Source organism: Orbicella faveolata, unplaced genomic scaffold (genome assembly GCF_042242905.1).
Source record: "Orbicella faveolata isolate gen_17 unplaced genomic scaffold, um_ofav_v1 contig_47, whole genome shotgun sequence".
NCBI classification, from domain to species: domain Eukaryota; kingdom Metazoa; phylum Cnidaria; class Anthozoa; order Scleractinia; family Merulinidae; genus Orbicella; species Orbicella faveolata.
Window position 1 is genome coordinate 23,005,016 of NW_028301577.1, and position 25,668 is coordinate 23,030,683.

General features: G+C 37.8%; 3 protein-coding genes across 4 annotated transcripts; 1 reads left to right on the top strand and 2 right to left on the bottom strand.

Moving 5' to 3' along the window:
• Nucleotides 1-995: 995 nt before the first annotated feature.
• On the bottom strand, nucleotides 996-5,216 carry LOC110060956 (uncharacterized). Its single transcript, XM_020767765.2, has 4 exons — nucleotides 4,933-5,216; nucleotides 4,364-4,531; nucleotides 3,566-3,681; nucleotides 996-3,008 (listed from the first exon to the last, which is right to left on the bottom strand). The coding sequence occupies exons 1-4, from the start codon at nucleotides 5,165-5,167 to the stop codon at nucleotides 2,337-2,339; spliced, it is 1,191 nt and encodes a 396-aa protein (XP_020623424.2). The 5' UTR covers nucleotides 5,168-5,216; the 3' UTR covers nucleotides 996-2,336.
• Nucleotides 5,217-5,261: 45 nt separating this feature from the next.
• On the top strand, nucleotides 5,262-10,657 carry LOC110060958 (MRG/MORF4L-binding protein-like). Of its 2 annotated transcripts, none has more exons than XM_020767767.2 (4): nucleotides 5,262-5,381; nucleotides 5,458-5,582; nucleotides 6,178-6,310; nucleotides 6,867-10,657. In XM_020767767.2, exons 1-4 carry the CDS (start codon nucleotides 5,297-5,299, stop codon nucleotides 7,025-7,027), a joined length of 504 nt encoding a protein of 167 aa, XP_020623426.1. In that variant the 5' UTR covers nucleotides 5,262-5,296; the 3' UTR covers nucleotides 7,028-10,657. The 2 variants fall into 2 exon arrangements, with proteins under 2 accessions (XP_020623426.1, XP_020623427.1); XM_020767768.2 differs by having other exon boundaries at nucleotides 6,891-10,657.
• Nucleotides 10,658-11,300: 643 nt separating this feature from the next.
• Nucleotides 11,301-24,770, bottom strand: LOC110061027 (endoplasmic reticulum aminopeptidase 1-like). Its single transcript, XM_089280279.1, has 19 exons — nucleotides 24,014-24,770; nucleotides 23,232-23,505; nucleotides 22,817-22,937; nucleotides 22,177-22,328; nucleotides 21,350-21,463; nucleotides 19,830-19,964; nucleotides 19,288-19,353; nucleotides 19,140-19,205; nucleotides 18,488-18,675; nucleotides 17,516-17,598; nucleotides 17,032-17,162; nucleotides 16,740-16,795; nucleotides 16,218-16,365; nucleotides 15,569-15,642; nucleotides 14,385-14,486; nucleotides 13,035-13,211; nucleotides 12,403-12,543; nucleotides 11,987-12,068; nucleotides 11,301-11,462 (listed from the first exon to the last, which is right to left on the bottom strand). Exons 1-19 carry the CDS (start codon nucleotides 24,562-24,564, stop codon nucleotides 11,316-11,318), a joined length of 2,808 nt encoding a protein of 935 aa, XP_089136405.1. The 5' UTR covers nucleotides 24,565-24,770; the 3' UTR covers nucleotides 11,301-11,315.
• Between the last annotated feature and the right edge of the window lie 898 nt (nucleotides 24,771-25,668).

Below are 25,668 nucleotides of genomic sequence, written 5' to 3' on the forward strand. Positions count from 1 at the left end.
TCCTGGGTAGTACGAGAGATGGACATTTCTCAATGGGAAGTACCAGATTCTTTCTCGAAATAGACTTTTCACATGAATAAAACATTAAAACATGGGGCAAGTCTCTGCAGTTACCATATGCCAGTGAGGCCAAATTTTGACCCAATGTGGTCTAAGCTCTCGTAAATGACCACCTCCTGTAAACAACCACCTGTTCCATCTTAATTTGGCATGCAAGGCTCATAACTATTATGCTAAAAAAACAACGTATGTGTTGTTGAAGAATTAAAGACCTAATTAATATATTGATACTTTCCATACAAACCAATAATGTAATAGATTTTTATGAAACTGATCATCTCAGCATTAGAGTCCATATATCAAATGGAGTTATAATTATTAAGCACTTAATGACTGGCCTCAAGGGAGTGAGTTTTGTTTCCTCGAGACCCTCAATGTTCCCCGAGATGAAGCTGAGGGGAACATTGAGGTCAAGGAAACAAAACTCACTGTTTCCCGTGGGACCTGTCATTAAGTGTTTTGTTATCCCTCCCAACTCGAACATAGAAAAAAACTGCGAAGAAGTCATTTGCTTGAGGTTGGATGGCTCACAAATTTGCTGCGGTTTCAAGGAGCACAACCTGAGCACGTGCGAGTCAAAGTTCAAACTGTTGTTTCCCTAGGGAGTTAGTGAGTTTTGTTCGCCCTTGTGTGTTAGTGAGTTTTGACCCAAGACACGTGACACGTTCTCCTTCAATCAGAAAACATATTTGAGTTAAGATATATAACAATTTCACTTGTTCCATGTGTGACCAACAGGAGATGAAATAAATATATAAGAGAACAACAAGAGGTTTACATTCTCTGCCACATGCAAGACCAAAACCCTAAGCATGGTTTCCACAGACCACTTTTCAAAATTCCCTGAATTTCCACTGATAAAAATAGCATCTCTCTGACCAACAATATACAAAATGCCAGATCTAGCACCCCTCAGATTAAGACATGAGCAAACGTCAAGCTATTTTTCTGTATTAAAATCAGCTTTTCTGGGCTCTATACAGTGCTTAACAGTAAAACGATGTTAAGACACAACTTACATGTAAGTGTACGAAAATACATTGAGATTCTATTAAAATTATACTATATTTGACTATTATTGTCAAAAAGCATACCCCTGCAAACTCCTAAATTATTATTAAACTACAGAATGAGAAATTGTCGAGGTAAAATTATATATTAACTTCTAAATAGAGTTACCCCATAAAATAAGTTAGTGATAAAACTTAAGAAATCAATTTGACAGTAAATTATTTAAAGGTAAATTAATCAACTAAAATGCCTACATGTACATTTTATCTGACAAAATAAGTCGAAGATATTATATTGGAATTTACTGATCATCTCCTTGTAACACATGACAGGTATCTGGCTGCATAAAGAATTAAGATCCAGAACTCTCTGTAGGTACCAATCAAATAATCAACCGTGAATTTGTACATAAAAATAATTAGTACAACTGTAGGATGGATTTCTTTGAAGAGTGGAAATTGTATGAAGAAATCACAGTATAGACAAATATTGGTTGCATTGTCCTTTCCCGAACTTTAAAAATATGCATTCCTTAGTTAATGAGAATATTGTTTTATTTGCAACATTTGTATGTAAAAATACATGTACTTTCTCATCAAGGATAAAGACATTAATTTATCTTGGGGGATGTATAATTTAACAGAAATCCCAATGGGAGTTGACTTTCTAAAAGTCCTTTTTGAAAATAAATATCTTTGCTCTGCTAGCTTTGCTTGAGGGAGATGAATAAGCTAAGGATTCAGTGAAGGTTGACTTGTGGTAAGTCTAAATCCCAGTGGGAGGGGGGGGGGGGGGTTTCCCACATAAAAAGGAAGGGGGTGCTTGTCATACCTTTTAGGGGTTAAAAAGCAGGTTTGGTACCTCCCAGGATATTCAGCCTCAAAAGGTCCACAGCAGGAGCTTTCATGGTACCTTTAAGGTAATATTGAGCTAAAAAAAGTCAGTGTCAGTTACAGTGTTGTTTTAGAATTGGTACCTCTTAGGAATGAAAACAATTGGAAGCCACACCCACAAAACAGCATCTTGGTACCTCTTAGGGGTTCTTTGCAAATTTCTGATGAGCACCCTTGTCCTTTTTATTTTGGGAGTTTCTCTCCCCCTCCCCCCCCCCCCCCCCCAACCAGGGTCTAAATGGGAGGAGAGATGATCAATTTTGAAGTTCATATGACAAAAAGCAAAACAACATAAAAGATAAAAGATTGGCTGATGCATCAATACATTATTGATACATTGTTAAAAACTGAAATGAAAAGCGTCAAGTAAGTTCATTCTTGCCATCCCAACTGCTGAGCAATCGAAAAAGGATCTTCGTTAACGATAGCACTTCCATAAATCCTCATGCCGCAGACATCAGATGACGAACTCTTCACTCCTCCTCTATCAACAAGATGAGCCATGAAAGGCATAGCAACATCTCCTGTTTCTAAGCTTCTGTTCTTTATTTCTGCCACTGTTGCAATTTCTCTAAGTTTTCCATTTTGAAGGGGAGGAAAGTGAATGCACAAGTTGAAGCATTCAGAACCAAATGTATGAATGAGAGCTTTGACTGCTTCACTAACTGCCAGCTTGAAATTATCATCATAGTTCCATGAGACCACCTTGAACTCATAGCCACAAAACGGCGCTAAATGGGCAAACACACAAGCTTCTCCAAAGGTTTTTGCAAGTCCGAGGTTTCTGTGGGCTGATACTAGATCGTCAAAGTAATTAAAGCCCGGATTTTCTAGAGAATAAAGCTTGGCAGCCTGTCGTAGACCCTCCCACTGTCCATAGTGGAAATTCTCCGCCAAGAGCATATGTGAATGCCCATGGTGTTGTGATGCTCCTGCCCGGGCACGGCAGTTCCAGTTCATGATTGGATAGATGGCTTCCGGATTGTTTTTATGAGTTATTTCAAACCACTGGGTACACAACTCTAAAACATCAAACAACTTCATCTGAAATAAATTACACAACAAGACATGATTTCAGTTTGTCAAACTCATCTGGCCTGGCCAGCACTTGACTCACCATCCCCTCCCCCACCCCCTCCCCCACCCCCTCCCCCCCTCCTCCCCCCCTCCTCCACAGACACACACTCCCAACCTCACATCTGCCTACAGATGTCCTACTGATATCCCAGGTATTTAAAGTTGTTCATGTATTTGTGAAGGGAACAAAGAGGGAACTGAGTAAGAACATAATAGAACAACTGCTTATTATTTAAGTGTCTGAAAGAAAAAATAACTCAATTTGTTACTGAAAGCCAATGCCACATGAGAGGCACAAAATGTCCATAGGGATTCATACTAAAGACAAACGGCCAGGACTAGTGCTCAATTTTTTTCAAATATTTATGTGTTATCCTAGTTCTGATTCTAGATTATTATGAGTTGAATGAAACAAACTCCTTCCAACCAAATAACCCGCAGTTACTCTGGAAAGGTTTGCATATTCAGTGAAAATGGTTTGTTATTTTTTTTCCTCTGTCTCTGTAAATAACATGATTTTGTACCCTGTCCATATGGCTTGGAGGATGTTCTTTAAACACAACCATACTGTGTAGTCCATCATATTTGGCAACATTGGAAGCTGTCAAACCACTGTCATTTTCCAAGCGACCCCACAGATCTGAAAAGATAGTTACTAGTTAGATTTCTCCCATTGAAGGTAGCAATTTATGACAACCTTTTCCCTTTTACAAGATCAGAGTAATTTGTACAAGGATTAACCCCCTGGTAGCAGTCAAAAGTCTAAGAATGACATGTGAGTGCTGGAATATAACAATGGAATTTCTCATATAATTTATGTCTCTCTTGTTGTTTTCTAATAAAATTTTTGCCTTGCTCCTTTGCTTTTTGATTCTTCTAGACTAATAATTATGGCAAAAACCAAGCCAAATAAAGGGAAAAACCATAGTTTGTCAGAGACAGACAAGTGAAAGTACTTGTTTCAGATGACTGTCAAGTATTTTGTCCTGTCCCAGAGTCGACTTGGGTGTTAACATTTTAAAACCAGGTTGTAACTAATTTAGACGCTTTTCATTGCTGTTAACTTGTCTAAAAGTTTAAATATGCACTGCGGGGCTGTCAATAAGGGCCATAACCCGTAGCACCTGTTACGGCTGAGCACGCTTGATAGGCCCTTGATGGTACAGGTGAACTTGCCTGTAGTTGATACAATTCACCCATAAAGTAACAAGTTTGTTACAGGTGTGAAGATCAAGGTTACAGATGAATCAAACTTAATGACAGCCCTGCACTGCATGCATTGCTCTTTTTATGAGCAAGGTATGTGCCATGAACAGTTTTACCTGCAGCAGTGAAGTCCAGTGGAGTACAGAAGTCACAGTCTGGCACTTTGGAGCCTACAGGCACTTCGACACAGCTTACAGGCTTTGCCTCGCCATTGTTGAGTGGTTTGAGAGCTCTTGCAGCATTGAAACAAGTTTGGTTGCATGTCCATCTGTCAAATACTCTCACTGTAATCCCAAAAAATATCATAATTAAGTCTAACGTTTTTCTTAAGAATGCACAGTTCAAAGTAGTAGGGCATCAGGTAATTCAGAAGTTGTTTTAATTTCGCATACAGCTACACTGGTTGCATGTTTCCAGAGAGTTGCAGATATAAGCTTATGAAACTTCGGCCTATTTTTTTTTCTGGCAGGAAATTTTCTTGTTATAAAATTAGTGATTGATCAATGATTGAATGTAGTAGTAGTATTACTTTACACTGACAGATTGATTGATTTATTGATTGGTTGATTGATTGATTGATGGATGGATTGACTGATTGACAGGCCAGAGTCCAGACTCCTCAGCAACAAGCAGGCTGCTACATTCAAGAGATAAATTTAAAGTAATAAAATTTGAGAATACCAACCAACTGTTTGAAGCTCTGCTCTCTTGATGGACTGTTCTTCATGTTCATCACCCGGCAGATGAAACCACCGGCTCAGTTTCGCTTCAAACTTCTTTGGTATTTCCATTCGGCTGGATTTCATTGAGACTCTGAAAATTCGATTAAATGGGCCCCATAATTCGTTGTTTGACCTTGCATCTCCGTATTTGAAGAATTCTCCCAGTTCTTGGATGGACTTGATAGTTTTCCTGGTCATTTTCTCAGAGTCGTGCTAAAGAAAAGACCATAAGTACAAAGTGCAGAAGTTTTATTTGAGCCCGCGATTTTACGCATATTTTTCAGCAGGTGCAAAAACTGATCATGCGTATTGAAACACCAAATCAAGATGGCGTCTACAGAAGAAGTTTTGGTTTGGACCCCAGAACTCGAAGTCAGTTTGTTTCATTCCATGAAGGGTCACAAGCCAGTAGGTGAGTCAGAGTATTGATTTCAGGTGGTACTTTTATATTTCGAATTTTTTAACGAGTTCTTTTGTTTATTTTCAAGGGATAAATCGACATTTTCATATGGCGTGTATTCACGATAAATTCGCAACGTCGACTGGCAAAAGAAACATTTCGTCCAAACAAATATGGGAACATTTACAGGAACTGTACAATCTTCAAGCTTTGGTGAGTAGTCGAGTTTGAAAAGGTTTTTTGTTTCTTTTGTTTTCACGCGGGTCGACAGAGAATTCTACCTTCACATCGATCGCGAAATTCGTTTATTTGTTGAATTTTTTTACTTTGTGTCAAAATAAGTACCCTTACTATGTGAGAAGTTCACTTTAAGTAGTATCTTTGTCTCAAAAGTATTTCTGTATCGTTTTGCTTTTTATTTTTCAGATTAGTTTCTCTCACTGGCAAATGGGCGCTCCCACATATAAACATTTTTCAAGTCCGCTAATGTTTTGTTTGATAACCGAGCGGAACCTAAGTACTAAAAACAATACCGGAATTGTCGGAATGGAACTGCGGGAAGGGAAATACGGAATGAGACAATTTTCAGTGTGGCTCACTTAAAATATTTAGTCTCTAAAGAGAAATTATGCTGCTAGTAAATAAATGTTAGGAAAAAGTACTGTTAAATTTGCAGAGCTGTGTTGAATTGATAACAAAAAGAGTTATGTTCTCCTGAGTTCCAAGGCACAATGTATCTCTCTTGTTATCTAATGAAATGGAAGTTGTGACACAGAAATAAGCTCTGTGTTTTATTTGATTCATTCAGGATGATCTTGAGAGTGTGCCATTTCCAAATGATGAAACAGATTTCAATTTACCTGATGAAATATTTGAGTCTAGTACCAAGCCTCATTCGTCTGCATCTGAATCATCTGCTGTGGCTGACGAAGGCATGACAGGTAAAGGAGAAATTATTTTATACCATTTATAAATAATAAATTTGGAAAATGATATATTGGAGTTTGTAGTGACACATCTACAGAGAGGTTCTTCATCCACAGCACTGTTTTTAGATCAAATCAGAGTTTTTGAAATGTTGGTTCTTTTGAAGGGAAGAAAACCAATCAGAGAACTCTTGGATTAACACTCATGTAATATCTCTCAGAGGTTTCTTTGCTTTTCTCCCTTCTAACCAACACATTTTTGGCCATGTTCTATCCAAAATGCGTAAATTTATAGCAATCATCATATATATATATAAGGCACACAGTACTTTTTAAACCAAAACCCAACCAATTACTTGGCAATTGGACCACTCAGCCAATCTCAGACTGTACTAAAACCAAAACCAAAACCAAAGTAATTGCCTGATTACTTTCAACACTTATATGAAAACCACTCTTAAGGCACAAAATATTTTGGTCGAAAAACATAAACTTGCCAAACCTTGACCTACGAAATACGGGGGATTAAACTGTGTTGGTGATGGCTAAGGGGTTGTGATCTTGATTTTAGCTCTTCTTAAACTCAAACTTCAAGGGTTGGCCAGCAATTCACCAAGCACATCCACACCGGATTCATCGCCGAAGAGGAAGAGGACACGGCAAGTGAACAGTGCAAGTTCTTCACAGCCATCATCGCCTCACCCTCCCTCATCAGTGAAGAGAAGACGGTAGCAACATCAGACACAACGTATTCCTTCAGGTTTGATTTACAGTTCAGGAGGATGAAATTTATAACTCTCGATGATTGCTTATCATTGTGTGATAAACTATAGAAACAGAAGGGATAACATTAGCGGTTGCTAATCAACCCACAATATATAGATCTACATACATGAACATTGTACATGCAGACAATTTTATTTTATTATAAACAGCTGAGCAAAGGAATACATTTAATATGTTCCTCTATTATGAAAAGCACATGCCCCTTGAAACTGCCCCTATTATTATTATTATTATTATTATTATTATTATTATTTTTTGGACCAAATTTATTCTGTGGTACAACAGTGTCAGATCAGTAGAGTGGTTGTGTCTGCATACAGCAGAGCTTTTCTATGAAAGGTCAGTATTATCTTTAAATAACCTTCATTAATTTGTTGTTCTTAAAACAAAATAATTATATATTGGAATTCTTGGTATCGTATTCGGGTAGTAAACAAGAGTGAAATTTTGTTAGGAGGTCACTAATTCAGCTGTAAATTCTTTTTGATGCTTCTGCCAGGGATATTTACACTAAAGCTTGATATATATATATGTATAGTGCCCCGAAACATCAAGATTGTAACAGAGAGCTTCTTTTATCTTTAAAATAGTGATAGAGTGGTGCCTTTTTGAAAACTCCCTTCTCTCTTGAAAATTTGTATAACAGATTACTTGGCCAATTTATTAGAAAACCTTCTTTAATCTTAGTTGTTTAACACATTCCAAGACTTATGGTCAAAACTTGTTTGAGCAGATGAAATGATGCATCATTCTGTTGCAATGTAATTCAGTTTCTCAGGGCTTTACAAGTCCAAGGGTGTTATATCCTAAAGTTGAAAGCTTGTAGATTTGCCTGTTTCATTGTGGATGCATTCGCAGCTTTCTTGGTTTTTAAATGTATATAATAATATCTCTAGAATATAATCAGTCAGTACCACCTGCCCTCAAAATATATTATCAAATTTAAATGACCGTAAAAGAAGTGCCAGTAGCTGGTTATTCCATGTCATTATAATACCATAATTATTATTTTTATTCAATATAGGGTTTTGGTCCATATATGGCACAAAGAATGCCAAATCTCTGAAGGCTGGATTTCACTGGTGATGGAGTTGTAGTCGCAGTCGTTATCAGAAGTGTAGAGTGATATGACCTAGTGAAAATCAAACTCATGGAGTCAGAAGCAGAACACCCGTTCCACTTATGCCCCCGTTACTTACGATCTAGTGAAAATTAGATTGTTGGAGTCTGAAGCGTAAGGGCAAGAATAAACCAATCACAATGTTCGATTCCAGGCCTTGCGATTGGTTAGTTCTTCTACTTCTGCTTCCTACTTTGACAATCTAGTTTTCAGTCAATCATGAGTGATGGAGTTGTAAACAGAATCAGAAGAAATGGAAACGTTTGGGTTCTTCCGACTCCGATTCCGTCGAGCTTATGACTCTCTTACGACTCCGATTTTCACTGGGTCATAAGCGCTCTTACGACTCCGACTACAACTCCAACTCTGACTCCACCGCTAGTGAAAACCAGCTTTTAAAGTGTACTTGTATGATTAAGATTTCAATTGGAGCATAATTATAGCACACATGCTTAAGTCTTGATAAAGTTTGCCTTTACAAATTGAACTTTTAATTGATTAGAAATGATACTATGAAACCTAAACGTGTACAGGTCAGCATTTATTGTAAGTTATTTATTATACATGTACAACTGTAGATTAAGATCTATGTTCAGCTCTGGTTAGGCTAATCAGAGGCTAGATTTATTTGCAAATAACAAATCCAATCAATTTCCTTCAAGAGACAGGAAATTAAAACACCATACATGTAGGTTGGTGTTTTTTAAAATTTAATTTACCTAATATTTTTACTTTTATTTGAATTTTTTAAGTTGCCATTTTTTTTTCTATGACAAGGCCTTCTACAAATGTTCATAAAAACATCTTTGTGTTTCTTCTGTAGCTCGCAGTGTATATTTTGCTTTCTGAAAGGTCATCTAACTTCTGATTTTTAGTAACAAAACATTGCAAATTTGCATTCACTAAGTGCTCAGAGTTTATCAGGTTTCATTGTAATCACTGTGACTTACTCTTGTTGCCTAATTATCTAACAAAGTGGAGGAGTTTTTTTGGAACATTCTGGACACCATAAGGTAAAACGAAAATCAAGTACATGTGCATGATGTGGGAATGTGAAAATGATTGCCGCAGATTTAAGTAAACAGAATAATTGTGTTAAGGAAATGTGCACCAAAAATACAAGACGCAGAGTTTCTATAGAACAGTACTGTTAACTTGGGAAGTTGAAGTCCTAAAAAAATTAACACAAAACGAAAAAGAAAAAATTAGCCAAAAAGTGTCTGACTCAGAGAATTGCTTCTGTAGAAATAATGGTGTAAGTATAGTTGTAAATACATCTTAAAGGCCATGTGAATTAGCCATTTAGGACAGCTTTGTTCATTTAAAACCTAATTTATTCAAGGATAGTTGATAAAATTATTCAAAGTGATTCAGTGGAGAGAATTTAATTTTGATCATGATCATAGGACTTGAAGCTAAGAAATAATGTGAGCAGCATTTGGGAATATGTGGGAAGATTGATGACTGTATTATAATGCAGTGCCATTTTGAGAGGGAATGCTGTTCTGGAGCTACTGGTTCTGTTTGATTAAAATGAACCAGCAAACTCGAAATGTGTGAGCAAAAATGTTAAGAAAGAACTTATTGGTGTTTGTTAACACTACCACCTGCTTACTCAAATGAACTGGACTTCAATCAAGATGTCAGTTTCTCAGAGAGGAATCGGTTTTAAGCATGATTGTTATTGTTGGGATGAAATGTGTGGTTCCAGAAAATATCCATACTTTCCCTATGGAAGGGATTTTTTCTAAGAACCCCCTCCCCTGCCCCACCCCTCTGGAAATTTGAATAAAGCTTCACACATTTCTTTAATTTTTTGGTATTTCAGAAAGCCCCACCTCCCAGGAAATTTCAATCCCTTCTGTGGGAGCAATGTGGATATTTTCTGGAACTGCACGATGCTTTGAAGTATTTGTGATTTCTACGCGTTACTTTCTTGTAAGTGTAACTTACATTTAAAGACAGCATTAATCATTTGTCAGTGATAAATTCTCTGGATTTTCTGAAAAGTGAAGGAAGAGAATTTGACTAGTGAAGTGTGGTGTTACTTAATTTATTCTTATTTTTCTTACGTTTTCAGTTATATAACAGATTTAGTTCAGTAAAGTCGATAATATTATTGACAGCTTGACCTCTGATTGATCATTTAGAAAAATGACAGAGTTGATAAAGGGGTTTCTAGCCCCAGTCATGTTTTTACTTCCACACCAATAGATTGTTCTGTAGTTAACATGAACGGATAAGAAACTGCCAATGTAAGAGTAATTGCAAGAATGGCTTAATGCAAAGTGAACTAATGGAAATGTTACTTTCAACAGCTGCTGTTGTCTAGAGTCTTTTCTTCAAGTATTTTACATTGCTAGAATTATGAGAATCTTTATTATATATGTATATAATGTACCTGGTATACTGTACCATTATATGTGAGTTTATTAAATTGCCTGTATCAATGAAAACATTGGTCCAGCCTGTTTTTAGTGACATTGTGAAGCAAACTGATCCAAGTCAGTAAGCCCCACAAAAAGTGCTTGTCAGTTGCGTTGTTGGTGAAATAGTTACTGTACACACTGTGAGTGGGTGAAAAAGTAGTTACATTAGCATTATGGAAAACAGAATTTTTTTAATTTCGTAAATTAATTAACCTCCTACGCAGACATTCTTTGGGCTTGTCATGCAATCTCCCTCCCCTACGTGGGGGAGGAAGATTGCGTGACTTGTTCAAACAGTGTCTGCGAATTTCAGATTTTAGTTTGCTCTTTGAATTTAACATGCCTTAAATAGCCTTGACTGCTTTTCATGTTTATCTACTCCAAACAACCCCTTGTGTTTACTATGCCTCAGTGAGAATAGGGAAGTTAAAAATTTCAATTATGAACAAAAAAAAGATCTTGCTGTTCAGTGGCAGTTTCAACATGGTGTCCCTTCCTGCAGAGTACGGGTTCTCTGTTTGTACATGTAATTGGAGCCATCACTCAGTGCACATTTAATTTAAGGGAGGTCTTCTTTTCACTGCAGGTTTCCAGTGTTCGCTTTACATGTGAATGGGATCATCACTGAGTCCCTATTGAGGGGTATCCTTACACCATGGGGTCAGGAGTGTTTTTCTTTTTGTTTTTATTTTTGTCGATCCTTCAACCACTTCTCCACCTTCTGGACTTGTGTCGCCATCCAATGTATGTTGGTCTGAATTTTTTCCAGAATTTTCTTGTCAGATAATTGAACCAAGGACATTGTGTGATGTGTTTTGATGAAATCCTTGACCTGCAAATTATTGTAAAAAAGGCCGATCTCAACAAACTTTCGCAACTGCGTCATAAGGGCACAACAAAACGATTTTTCTACAGCATCCTCGGGATAGCGGTTCTGGTAACAAATTGTCCAAAAATTGTACTAAACAGTTTCATTGAAGCCCAGTAGAAATTCTGACTACAGTCACACGACACCTCGAGGAAAAAGGTATTCTATAATTATTTATGTAAGTTGTTTAAACAAAAAAGAATCATACAAAAGTTGGCGAACAGTAAGACTGACCGACCTAGAATGACGTAAATCTACCGCTAGAACCCAGCCCCTAAGCGTCCCGTGATGTCCAACGAACCTCTCCCTTCATCGTCAGAAATTACATGTTCCGTGACCAGACTTCGACTTCATTCAAACTAGAATCCGAGCCATGGCTTAAAGTTTTTTTAAAATCCAGGCTCAGATCCAGTCTTGAAATAATCAGTTGAATAAGGAACAACACGATATTGATTTGCCGAAAAGGTTACGTGTACAGATATCTTTACCTCCTTCAAGTGCTCTGGCGTGTTGAGATTTTCTGTCGTTTTCTCTAGGAGAAACACAACTGCCTTTGACTCTTTACCAAACCTGAGATATAGAGAGAAAAAGACAACAAACAATAACGCAGAGTGATGTAAGCTATTTATGCTGAGGAATATTGCTAGGATCTAGTCAAAATCCTGACTTCGCCTTTTGAGCGCTTTTCCCTGACTTTCAAAACCTGATCACCTCGTACCGATGGCCTTTCCTCCGTCCCCAGGAAAGGGAAAAGGCCATGGGAGCGAGGTTGAAAACCTGATCTGCTGTTACCAATCAGAATGAAGATATTACGTTCTTGGCCAATCAGATGCAAAGCAGCCAATTACGCATTAGCTCAAGCGACGTTTCTCGCGCTCTCAAGGACATTCATAGTATTTCTTACCTTTCAACTATCTTTTTGAAGTTCTTGTTAAAAAATTTCCAAGCCAGCTGGCTTCCCTCAGGATTGCTAGCCACGGTAGCAATGATTTGAATCATATCCTGAGAACGAACCTCACTGCTGTCCAATGTGTCCTTTAGCAACCTTTGGTGCGAGAGAAAAGCGATGCATGAAAATTTCTAAATTGCTGTTGAAAGTTGCGATGCAACTAAACTCCGTAGGCACTTGAATACCGGAGGAATGGAATACACTCACTTAACTTATTGAAATGTGTAAATTATAAAAAAATTCAAATTCATCTTGAGACTTCATTAAAATAGTTCAGTCTCGGGTATTTTAAATTATTTTGACCACGTACAAAATTACCTTTAAACCTGAAAATAATAGTTTACTAAGATACAAAAACGCTAAAGAGATGATAATAATCCATAAAGAAATTCGGATGGTTCGGGATGAGAAAGATTGACACAGATTTCAAACGACAAACTTGTAAAATTTAGGCTGAACATTTCAAGATGCGCGAACCGTGACAAACCCTTTGATATATGGAAATCGGTTACAGCACAGAAATGACGTAGCCACTTTACAAGCTTTTTACTTCCGGGTATGAAATATTAAAGAACAAGAGTTCGTACCTTTGTAGCACGTCTTTATTTCTCGCAGTACAGAGAGCGGAAATGATTTTTTCTCTCTCCGCGGCATTTTTGCAGTCCTTGTACTTTCTCCACAAAAATTCCCATTCAGTGTGTCCTCCGTACTTAATGGCGGTGAAGTAAACAATCTTTCGAAGGTGTGGCACAATCGGATGGCTCCTGAAAGTACAGAGTGGTTTGAATATAAAGTAGACAATCTAGAAAAGCTTTCATTTGTTTTGATTACACAATTTACGCGTGGTTCTGATTTAGCAGAACTTTCTTACGCCCCGTCCACACTGCGTCGGAGAAATTTGAAAACGCAACAGTCATCGGTCATTTTGGAGTTGTGTTTGAGGTAAACTCGGGCAGGAAAATCACTTTATTAACTTGATGTCATCGTATTCAAAAAGTTCCGTTGTCAAAATGTTTTCCGTGTACACTAAAACGCAAAGCCGGCGTTTTTAAATTCCTCCAGTTTAAAGATCGTTTTCCAAAAGCTCCGTTTCGTGATGGATTAGAGACGGTAGGCCTAACCGGAGAAATAAAGCTGCGTTTTCAAATTTCTCCGGCGTACTGTGGACGAGACCTTAAAACCCTTCGTCTAGACTCGCTCTTAACGAGAGATGCGAAGGACTTTGTGGAAGTCAACCTTTTCACGCGAGATTTATAGGATGCGTTTCTTCGAGAAAGATCTGGACCATGGTGCATCAGAGGAACCAATGAATTCGGCCTAGTCGATAATGAATTCACCGGTTCCTTCGATCCACCATGATCCGAGTGACCGTGAAGAGATAAATATCAGCTGTATTAAAAAACATACAAGCCTGGTAATCACATCTCGCTCTAATCTGGCATAAAATAAATCGGTGAGCAGTTGCGAAAACCTCTTGCAAAATTTGTTACATTACTTATACTGACGTAGCTGGTTCAAGACTGTTTTCCCGCCACTGGTTGGCAATGCACACGCGGTCTCACGTGATTAGACAACTGCGACGTTCTGATTGGTTTTTGGTAAATGTCATAAATTTGTTTGGAAACTCTTTGAAACTCATTATTACCCAGCTTCCTTTTTTTTTTCGCCCTTTGGTAACTCTGATACGTTAAAGAAGGTAAGTTCATTTATTTTCATGCCTTTGTTACATGAATAGTAAATTTATATTTTCGTTCAAAGATTCTTTCAAACTGATTTTGGACACTAATTTCCTTTACGTCGGCGAAAAAATTGGCGTAAAACGGTGAAACTTAAAGGACAAGACGTGTCAGTAAAATAATGATAACTCGCATTCACCAGAGGTAGTTCAAATTTTTTGATGCATAGCTCTTATCACCATATTTCATTTCTATTCTTACCCATTGGTACTCATCCAGTCATCAAACAGTTTTTGTGACTTGCTTACGGTTTCTGCGTGACCCTTCAAACTTAGCGTAGAAAGAGTTAGCTCTCGGAGAAACCTAAAACAACAAATAAAGGTTTATTCTTCAACATCATGGGTTACAAAACCGGTAAAACGATAGAAAAGATTTCAGCTGATTTTCAACAACACAGTAATCCCCAGTCGTCAAATTAGTTCAATACAGTGGAAGCCCCCTTTACGGCCACCCCGTTAGTACAGTCACCTCGTCATTACGGCCACTTTACTCTGGCTCGAACAAAAGCTCAGTCAGTCATTTTCCTGTTTAAAGAACCCCTTTAATACGGTCACTCCGTTAATACGGCCAGCCCTGATTTTTGTGGCCCGTTGGTGACCGGATTAACGAGTTCCACATTGTATTTGTTTTGCACCTGTTCTAAGGACAAAGCGGTCGGATAAGAAAAATCTTCAGATTTTAAAGGTGTGTATGAACAGTAATATCGTTAGAATTTCCTCTATTTACTTAGCTTAGGTTAGTCAAACTGAAATGATCGAAACAGTATTGGCTACAACTCGTTTATGACAGTTATCGTTTGAGTCAGTACAATAACTTTGAGTTCTAAGTGTTAGCAAGTGAATCAAATCACCATTAAAAATAATGTTTTTTGATGATGGTTTGGTCCACATGATATACAAAGAGCCTGGAAGGTAGCAGGGCACCTGGCCCAAAGCACATGACAGATGCCCATAGCCCGGTGAAGTGTGAGCAACTGTATCGTGTGTCACAGCGTATTTACAAACGGGTTTAAATTTACATTGAATTTTTCGTAAATAAACAATGGAAGGTCTATGCTGCATTTTAGTCTTCATACTAAAGCTTAATAAGAATTTGTTGTAAAAAATATGATAATTCTGTTATCACGAACGAGGGACGAAGAAAAAATCTGAGTCCCTGATGGAGGTCAAACCCATGATCCTCCGCACACCGCATCGGTTGGATGTTCTAGTTCATTTATATGCTCAATATTGAAGAATTTGTTGCTTGAGTGTAGTCTCGTTCCCAGAGCTCTTGTGGGTGAAGCTTCGCCCAAAAGAAATCTGGGAACGAGATAAGCATGCGTGTAAAGTTTCAAACACTGAACAATCACTGAACGTTGATGGTGTACCAGGTTTATTTCTTACTTATCAGTCAGTTCTCCAGTGTCTTCCCATCCTAGTATTTGTTCCATTGGCTTCATCTTCTCCACGATGAATTGCTTGTTAAGATAAAGAGGTTGAACAGCGCAAGTCAGCACTATCACCGAGCCCTACTCATTTGCACTAGTTTTTTTAATCATACGTACACATTTTTAAAAACTCTAATTGAACATTTATCGATATTTTGTGGTTGAATCTCATATCCAATGAGAACGTCACAGAAACAATTGGTAACTATATTATTAAGGGTATTCCTAGGAGGGGGAGGGGGGTACACAGATAAGTTGTTCAATCATTTTCCGACGACAAGCAGTCCTTGGGCAGCAGCCTCGTTTATTTTTACATCACAACCTAGGATCCCAGAAGTAAAATGCTCCCGTTGCATAATGGGACATGGTTAAAGCAGGGTACACGCTGCAGGCCAACAACCCCGAGTAACAAGCTCAAATGATCATGTGTTAAGACGGAAAAGATTGTGAAGATAACTTAACCAAAGCTGGGACGGCTAAATGTAGTCCAATAGTTTTTCAAAGACACGCTTAGTGCAAGATTGAATTATTGTCGATCCCAGATCTCTCCCCATTTGTGCGGTGTTCTTGCGGTCTTCATCTAAAGCTACCAGTAATTTTATTACCTGATAAAGCTCGTAGGAAGATCTTGAGCTCAGCATGGTGCCGATGTAAGCCATGGAGCGAAGAGCGACCGTCCATGGAACATATTCCCGCTCGTGTTTTATGTACTCCGTCATGTCCAGTGCAGTCTTGTAGTCCAGGACACCCGCCCTGAAAAGAAATTGTGCGTAGATTTAAAGTTGGGCTGAAACGCTTTTCAATTAAACCATTTCGTTTATCACTCACTCAATCTTTTTCGCGTCTTGGGCCCATAAGGCTGCATGGTTTGTAATTAATTTGATTGATAATAGCCAATACACCAGTTGAAATTGGCCCTTCACTACGTCGTGGGTCGTTTGGAAGTTGTTTCTTCTGTCGCTTTTCAGAGTTTTAAAAGAAGTCGACGAGAGTGGAAGAAATTTCAAACTGCCACTATCATAACTTGAAAATTCTCAGATTTTCCTGTCGTCGGAGCTGTCGTTCAACAGTTACAATGATGTGAACACTCGCGCATTCTCAATTAGCTCGTTTGACTGGGTTATTACCTTGCCATGCTCAATGCATCGTCAATTAATCCACTTCTATCTGATGGACTCAGCACCTTTAGAGACAAAAAATAGAGAAATCATTTTTTCCAACTTGCTCTTTATGAGGTTTTATCATTGACTTGACTGATTTTAACTGATTTTAGCTCTTCGATCTTCCTTCTGAAATTTCCTTTTAACAATAATTTCTCACTTATACCGAGCCGGATCGACCATTGGTGTTTACTACGCTTGAAAGAAAAGGTAAACACAAACGTTCTCTTTGTTTTGACCTTTGAGGTCAGCGGCTTACCGTGTGATTATGAAGTAATTGCTGGCTCAGTCGTTTCCAGTTCTCTTCTTCATAGTTGACTCGATAGAAACCAGTTTGTCCAACATTGGCCTTAAACCAGCCAGAGAGACTGCCGGGAAGCTGAAATGTAACTAGAGATTAAAAGTACCCGCAGTTATGGTCACTGACCTGCAAGACACGGTTGGTTAGGATATGTCGTTGTGCTTTGCGAATCTAAAAGGAAATTTCCGAGTTGGCTTTGCCGAGTCTCCATGCGAAACCATTATTTAAAAATATGTTCCGCCTAAAGGTTCATTTTCATGTAAATCAAACCCATTGTCAATGAGGACTCGTTTTGAAACAGAGGCACAAGCTAACGCGGAAATGGCCCATTATAGGCGTAAACGTCGGAGAAGCAAGGGTTTTCGTGTGAGCTAATCGACAGGCTGCAATTGAATAATTTCTTTTGAGGTAAAAGGCTTAGTTGGTTTGTTAAGGTCTATACCTGAAGACTTGTTCATCCACACAGTTTTCATACTACTAAGTGAGGTTTCAGTAATGTAAGTCAGCGGAACATACCATCCATGTCTGGAATAAGGAAGAAAATAGAAAAAAATAGACCTGTTACAAAGATTTAAATGCAAAAAAAAAAAAAAAAAAAAAAAAAAAAAAAAAAAAAAAATGCACTTCCTTTATTAAATCCACCTAAAGATAAATAAAGTTGAAATGTTCTGTTAGGGAAGTACTGGTCATTCTAATCCATCAAATATTTTCGCTCGCGCGCAATTTGTCTAGACGCGTCACGCGACCTAATAATACCCAGCAAACTGGGGAGTTTTCTAGTGATATTCCCTCAATTTTCAAAACGGCGTGTGTTGCGAAAAATATTTGAAGAATAATAAACACAATAGCCTCCATTTGGGATGAAAATATGCTCGGATATTTAACCTTAGACATTACCTGGTCCCTAAAGGTCGCAGTTTTCCTCGAGTTTCGCTCTGGGAAAACTGTTCACTTCTCTGAACAGATAACGCCCGCGAACAAATATCCGAACATATTTCCGCGCCAAATAGAGGCTATTCTTATATTTTTTCGCGCCAAACGGAGGCTATTGTTATGTATTACAGGTGAAACATTATCATGTTTAAATAGCAGTCTGCCAAAATATCACGTTAAAGCCCGCTAATGTTGTTGATAACATAAGAGGCACTCAAACAGCTATCAAGTGAACCTTTAGCTTTGATTTTACATCACAGTGTTCGCCGCTTTTCCTTTTTTTCTTCCCTTCTTTTACAGAGCAATCTTTAGTCTTTTAAACATAACATTCGGTTTGAGTATACATCAGTATCATGACTTAACTTTAAATCGGGCAGGTATTAGGGGATAGGAAGATTTCGTTCCATGAGCCTGTTCACAATTAGAAAGGCAATACATGAAACAGAGATCATCGAGCGAGTAATTTTAGTAATTAACTTACCCCTTTGCATTCCCATCCTTTAAGTGTGTCGAGGTAAAATCTCTAAAGAATCTTTTCTGACTTGCCCTGTAGGACAAACTGCCATCTTTCCTCTGAATTTTATCACTTGAAATTGATATAACAGGAAATCCTTTCTGTGTGACCCACGAGTCCATGATTTTTGTAACGTCCACAAAATTTCCTGATGCCTGTTAATCAATCCCAAAACATGCAAAAAAGCTGTTAAGTTAAACGTTTGAACTCGGATTTCAAAGCTCGCTGAAGTAAATTCAGGATCAGCATGAATTAAGATTTCAGTTTTGTAACTTTGTAGTCTTGTTTTCTTACTTTTGACTTTCAGTTTTAAATTCATCTTCCATGATATCACTTCAAAACATTAACAATGTCTGTCTTTTCAGTCCGTCTTTTCAGTCAATCAGTCTGTCAGTCTGTCTGTCTGTCAAAGTAGATATTAGAGGGCCTGGGTGGGATTGAAATTATAGCTGAGAATTGGTCAAATTTAAATTGCAAGCTTTGAAATGATGTGTTTTTAAACTGAGAGTTTAGATCTGCACACTTAACTATGCTAACAGCAGAGAAATTAACTTATAGCTGAGATTCAAGAACCCTCATTCAACCCACATATACGCCGTTACCATTGCTAAATGCTTACCTTATTCATTGTTTCCCAAAGATCCGAGGCCTTGGCATTTGAAAATCGATGTTTCTTCAAGTAAATCTGAGTCACAAAGAAAATAGGAGTCAGGCTGCAAGCGTAAACGCTAGTTTGCCTACAAAATTTTTAATCTGCTAATTAATACCTGAATTCCTTTTCTAAATGTCTCAACTCCAAGGAAATTTTGCATCATTCTTATAACTGCAGAACTCTGTGGACACAAAGACAATTTTTTATCATTTTGTAATAAAAGGAAAAAAATAGTGCTTTTCCTGACGAAATCGAACTTTTCCTTCGCAAACAATGGCATCGTAATTGAGAGCCACAAGTTAACCTGTGTACATATTTGCCATTGGAAATTCAAGATTTAGTCTGCCAAATATTGAATATTCAAGACTTGGAAATTCAAGATCTGACCTGCAAAATATTGATTATTTAACATTTGGAAATTCAAAGTTTGGTCTGCCAAATATTGAATCTTCAAGATTTGAAGTGATAGCTGAGAACTGGTCAAATTTAAATTGTCAGCTTTGAAATTATGCGTTTTTAACTGAAAGTTGAGATCTGCACACTTAACTTTGTTAATAGCTGAGAAATTAACTGAAATTGTATCTATAAAGTTATAGATAAACATATATACGAAGCCTAGAACTGTGACAGCCCTCAATAGTGTTATGAAGAATTTACCTTATGATATGTTATCGTATCCACTATCTCGTTGATTTCTGCTGGATTGCGAACCTTAACCGACACTGGATGTGTGTGAATTGAGCTGTCAACGTCCAGCGCTTCTCTCATAGTATCCAATATAAATTGATCCTCCTGTAAGAGAAAGAAGAAAATTTTTCATTTTAGATGTCTAGACTGTGACCTTAAAAAATTACCACTTACGAGATAGGACATACACTACGAGTAGTCCCTCTTTTGCTTAGTCCGTCGAGCGCGACCTCCAGGATTTTCGCGCGGCCATTTGTTTTATCGTGGTTTTCTTTCGCGTCACGCACGACCGACAAAGTAAAGAGGGACTACTCGTGTATCACCCATAAATGTAATAAAAACCATAAATGTAATACCAACCATAAATGTAATAAAAATTAACCATAAATGTAATACTAACCATAAATGTAATAACTTTTAACCACAAATGTAATAAAACCACTAACCATAAATGTAATAAAATTTGCCCATAAATGTAACAAACTGAACAACCATAAATGTAATAAGGCTTAACCATAAATGTAATAAACTGGCTGTGACTTCCAAATCAAGGGGCTACAAACTTGCCATTCTCATTCTTCGTGAAATTGACTTGAAATTTTCAATAAGACCCCTAAAGGTCTGACTCCTTAAAGAAACAAAAATACTATTTCTTTGTGTGCAGTCCTAAACGAGGCCCATACGGCGTGAAATATCGCGGTTTTTCCCGAGACACCCTAACGAGACCAAACTTACTAAAGAAATTTAGATCCCAAAGTATAGGTCCAGTAAGGTTTTGCTATAAAGAGTGACATAGTGTGTGTGACACCTCTACAATACGGACAACGGACTCTTAATCTCGGCCCCAGAGATCAAAGTACACCTTATTCCGGACAAATCCGTCTGTCGTGTGATTTCCGGATGAAGTCCGTTTCGTTCCAGAATTCCAGAATGTATATATAGGAATTAATGAGGCACTCAAGAGTGGGCGTAAATAAAGAGAACCTCAATCTCTTTCAAATGGATGGAATATCATCAACCACCAGCACTTCAAACGCTCTGGTATATAGACTTTCTAATCATACTTGGGTACTTCCTTAATGTTCACAGACCATAATTATAACTTCTTCGGTTTTGGTCTCTGGGTTAATTAAAATACTAACTTGATGCAAGAGGCCCGTGTCCTGAAGTAAGAAGTGCACAAAGAGAATGACAAGTTTCTAGCCCCTTGATTTGGAAGTCATAGCCAGTTTATTACATTTATGGTTAAGCCATATTACATTTATGGTTGTTCAGTTTGTTACATTTATGGGCAAATTCTATTACATTTATGGTTAGTGGTTTTATTACATTTGTGGTTAAAAGTTATTACATTTATGGTTAGTATTACATTTATGGTTAATTTTTATTACATTTATGGTTGGTATTACATTTATGGTTTTTATTACATTTATGGGTGATACATACTCGTAGTCTAAATAGGACAAGGCCATCAAATTTTAATTTCTCACCCTTTTCCATTTAGGGTTGTAGTTATCGGTGGCTAGGTATTCCATGTACACTGCAAATCCTTCATTCAGCCACAGATCGTTCCACCATTTCATTGTTACTAAGTTACCAAACCACTGCAAAAAAAAAAAAAAACGAGGAAACCCTTAAATTATTATTATTATTTAAAAAAAACGCTAAGGCTCCACAAACAACTGGAATTAGATGTTAATTGTATGTTTCTTACTGCTTCCTGCAATCACGTCCATCCGTTAATGGTGACGTAGCGCCTTAGGAAGAAATCTTTACTTATGAAGCTTAACACCACGCAGTGTCAAAGGTCTCACAGGGCCGATTACATTACTTCCAGAAAAAAATTCGGACGATTTTTATTTCGGACAAAAAAGTGTCTGAAAAGAAAATCGTCCGAAATTTTAAGCGTCCGAAACATTTACAGTACAGTATAAAACATTGAAGTAGCTTCAAAGCCTTAGTTTCCTTTATACTGGGCTTTATGGAGCCGACTCTAGTTGAGACACTGCTAAACATACGCAAAGGCTTGATAGAACTTGTGTTATTTTCTCGTTGGTGTATTCGTAAGACCTTGCGGCTGCAGTAAAACCATCAATTTCACAGATTTTGCATCGGTCTAATTCGTGTTTTGTAGGCGTAGATTTACTTAAGTTACATTTCACCAAAGTGTCCGAAATTGTTGTCCGAAATGACAGAAAAAGTGTCCGAAAATTAAACATCCAAAATATTTGTAAGTAATGTACGCGACAAATATTACTGGGGTTCATGGATGGTAGAACGCTCGATGAGATTGCATTTACGTCGACCTTAACCTTACTTGGTGGGCAAGCTCGTGATCTACAATCATCGTCACCAGTTTCTTGTCAGCTACGCTTCCGGTGCTCGAGTCAAAGAGTACAGCAGACTCACGAAACGTCACTAGTCCCCAGTTTTCCATTGCGCCGCCCATGTCAGGAATTGCGATGAGATCTGGAAAACAGAATGCTCTTAGGTTTCAATTGCAAATTTTGGTCGGTTACTTCATGGAGAGTAGTGACAGCAAAATCAAACATCAAAGAAGGTTTGCATATCAAAAAAGGAGGAAGACACTTCATCGCCGAGGCAGCGCAACAGCTTACGCAGATGTATTCCTCCATAGATAGATTGAATGTTTCTGATGACTACAAATCAAGTGGTCGATGCAGTTAACATAATGCTCCCTCCAATTGGGATGTCTGTCTATCGCAGACGATCCTGACCTATCATCTTTGCCTCCAAAAGGTTTCCGGTAGAGAGGCAACATGAGTCTTAATTAAACAAAAAGCAGAAAAACATCCAGATCTTTGAGCGCAGGGTCTGGTGTACTGCCATCAGACCAAAGTGATCATTTCTTTCTACATCATTATGGGATTATTTTGTATTTTTTTTAACCTTGATGATGTTGTCAAAGCTGAGAAATGCTACTAAGTCCTACCTACCGAGTTTAGGCAGTGGATACGAGACCTTGAAAAAATCCTCATAATATTCCAGAGTGCGCTTGGCCACATTCAGAGCTAAGTCCACGCTGTCGATTGCGTCAGGTTTGGACCACACCCTTATCTAGGACATAAATAAAAGATGTACATAAGGCTACTAGCAATAGGTGATTCACTTAGCTTAAGATTCTTCCCGTTCTAAGATCTCTTTTTGTTAGCAACATGACAGTGTTAAATGTACCAGTCTTTGCTTTTAAAGTGGCAGGGGACTGTATGTAGTTCGCATGTATGATTATTTCGCATGTTTCATCACCTTAAAATAGCATAAGTTAAGTTGTGATAAGTTAAAATGGCATTAGTTAAGTTGTGATAGTTAAGTTGTGTGTGCAAAACGTGACTAAACTTTCAACAAGCCCACCTTCTTGTTGCTCTTTGTATTGGTCTCTTTGTACTCAAAGTCACATACAATAAACGCCACAAGATATGTTGGCATGGGAACACTTGGAGAGAAGCGACTTTCCAAAAGACCGTCATTTCTTCTGTCACGTGACTCCAGCGGCATGTTGGACAGCGCTTTGTGATTGACGTCATGTACTACTGTAATGTGGAAAACCGCCTTGAACGAAGGCTCGTCAAAACATGGAAAGGCAGAACGCGCATTTGTGGCTTCAAATTGAGTTGTAGCTAGGTACCTGAAAATACAGGAACAAGTTGATTATTCTTGATGTTTACAATCTACAACAATTGAGATTATGTCGATAGTGGATGGCTGGATTGCGCTATCTAATAAATGAACCGCGAGCTTACGTTTTTTAAGGAGCAAATAAAACCTAGTTATTGCTCGGCGTAGTCGGGTTAAGTATCCCTTGTAAAGCAAGGGACTAAGTTTAGCATCTTCAGACTGATTAATATTTTGTTGTTTGAAAGTTATGGATATTCGAAAGACACAATCGTAAAAAGAGCGCGAACTTTGACAAATCATGTCTAGTTGTTAACAATGGCTTAACCAATGACACGCATGGAGTCGCATTAAACTGTAACCCTAGTTACCCATGGTCAGTTTCTAAAGCGAGAGAATCCTCAAGTTTGCAGTCCAGTTGTTTAAACTTATCAGAACTATCCACCTTCTTTTCAGGTCGCAGTAAGAATAGTCCAATTAAAAATCAAAGATGGTTACTGGATTAACTTGCTAACTCTAACCTGGCTTGTCCTGTCTTTGTCTTGTAGCTGCTTCTGTAAAATCCCTCCATGTTTTTAGATAACGTTCCATTAAATTCCATATAAAGTGCATATCTTTCCTTTTCTCTGAGCTCTTCATTCACAGCAATCAAATGTTGTTGGTTTTTCTTGTATTGCACTGTTCGCGCGATTTTCAAACGTTTTTGTCTTGAATCCGTGAGCTTTACATTTGCAACACGAAGGTCACGCACATGAAATATTACGTTCCTCGTGGGTTGGTAACACCGTAATTCGATTATAACCCTGCCATAAAACTTAAAGGTCGTTAAATTTGGGTGAATGTAAATGTCGTAAGACAATGGACGAACATGATTTGGAATACGAATATTTTGATACGGGAATGCCATTTTCTTGTCGAGTCTCGACTGTCTTTTTGAATGTCCTCGACTTCGTTTCAATTTAAAAACCAGATCTTCGCTGTAGCCACTGATAAACGTGTAAACGGTGGAAACGGCGATGATTATGGCGACGCTAAACGCGAACGCGAGAGGACAGAGTCGGGAGACCGCCATGAAAAGAGAGCAGTCCAATATCCTGTTGATAAATTTGTTTTGAAGTTTGTCAGCCGTGCGTCGAGCTTGAGCAACAGGTGTTTCAGTTAATTAACAGGTCATGTCTCAGCAGACTGAGAGAAAAAACTAGGTCTCAAATGTTTGAAGGAGCCTAATGTGATAATCAGGACCATAGCCAGAATAAAAATCATGGCTGAGACAAAGTCCATGGTTTAATTCTCTTCATAGATATTTAGAAAACCAACAAAATCGAAAAAAAAAAAAAAAAATGACAGAGGTAAGTCCCTTCGTTTACCTTATGCTAGCTGCGGTCCTGGTTTCATACGTAATTCTTGAACTAATTTTCTGGTTGATACTTAATTTAGGTATGCATGAATCTAAGTGGCCATTTGTAAAATTTTTCCCATTGATCTCGAAACAGAGTAAAGAAATTGTTGAATTTTGTCGCGTTTCTTACCCTCTCCCGCGTAAAGTGGCAACTTTATTAAAAAGATTAAAAAGGGTTTGATTCTCAAAATGAAACTAAAGCGGGTTTATTCTTTGAAAGCAAGTTTTGAAAATGTTATTTGTTATTCTTTGAAAATGTTATTTCATATTTTTTATAGAAATTGGTAACTCAAGTCGACGTGCTTGAAAAAGTGAGAAATATTTACACGAAATTTCCTTAACTTAATGGAAACTAGAAAGAAAATTTCATATTCTTTGATGTTATAAGTAAGCGTTCAAAATTGTTTCTTTGTTTCTAAAGAATAAGCATTAACGTATTTGTAGTTTTGTATCGACTTAATGATTATATTAGAGGCAAATTAATACCGGAATGTTTCTCAAAAGCATCCCTCAACTCAAAACGCATATACAGTCTTCGCTTCACTCGATTAGCGAATATTTGACTTGCTGACGCAGACATGCGCTGTAAGAAACGATGGCTGACCGGTAACTTCACCCAAATTCGTCCCCAGAGCCTTCGTGGCCACACTGATCAAGGATCGATAGAAGCAAAAGCCCTGGAAGCAAGATTAGTTCAGTTTTCTGTTCAGCCTAATGTTTTTTTCAGGTATGCGTACATTTTCCCAGCGGTTGTAATCAGTGAGCTTTGTGAAGTGA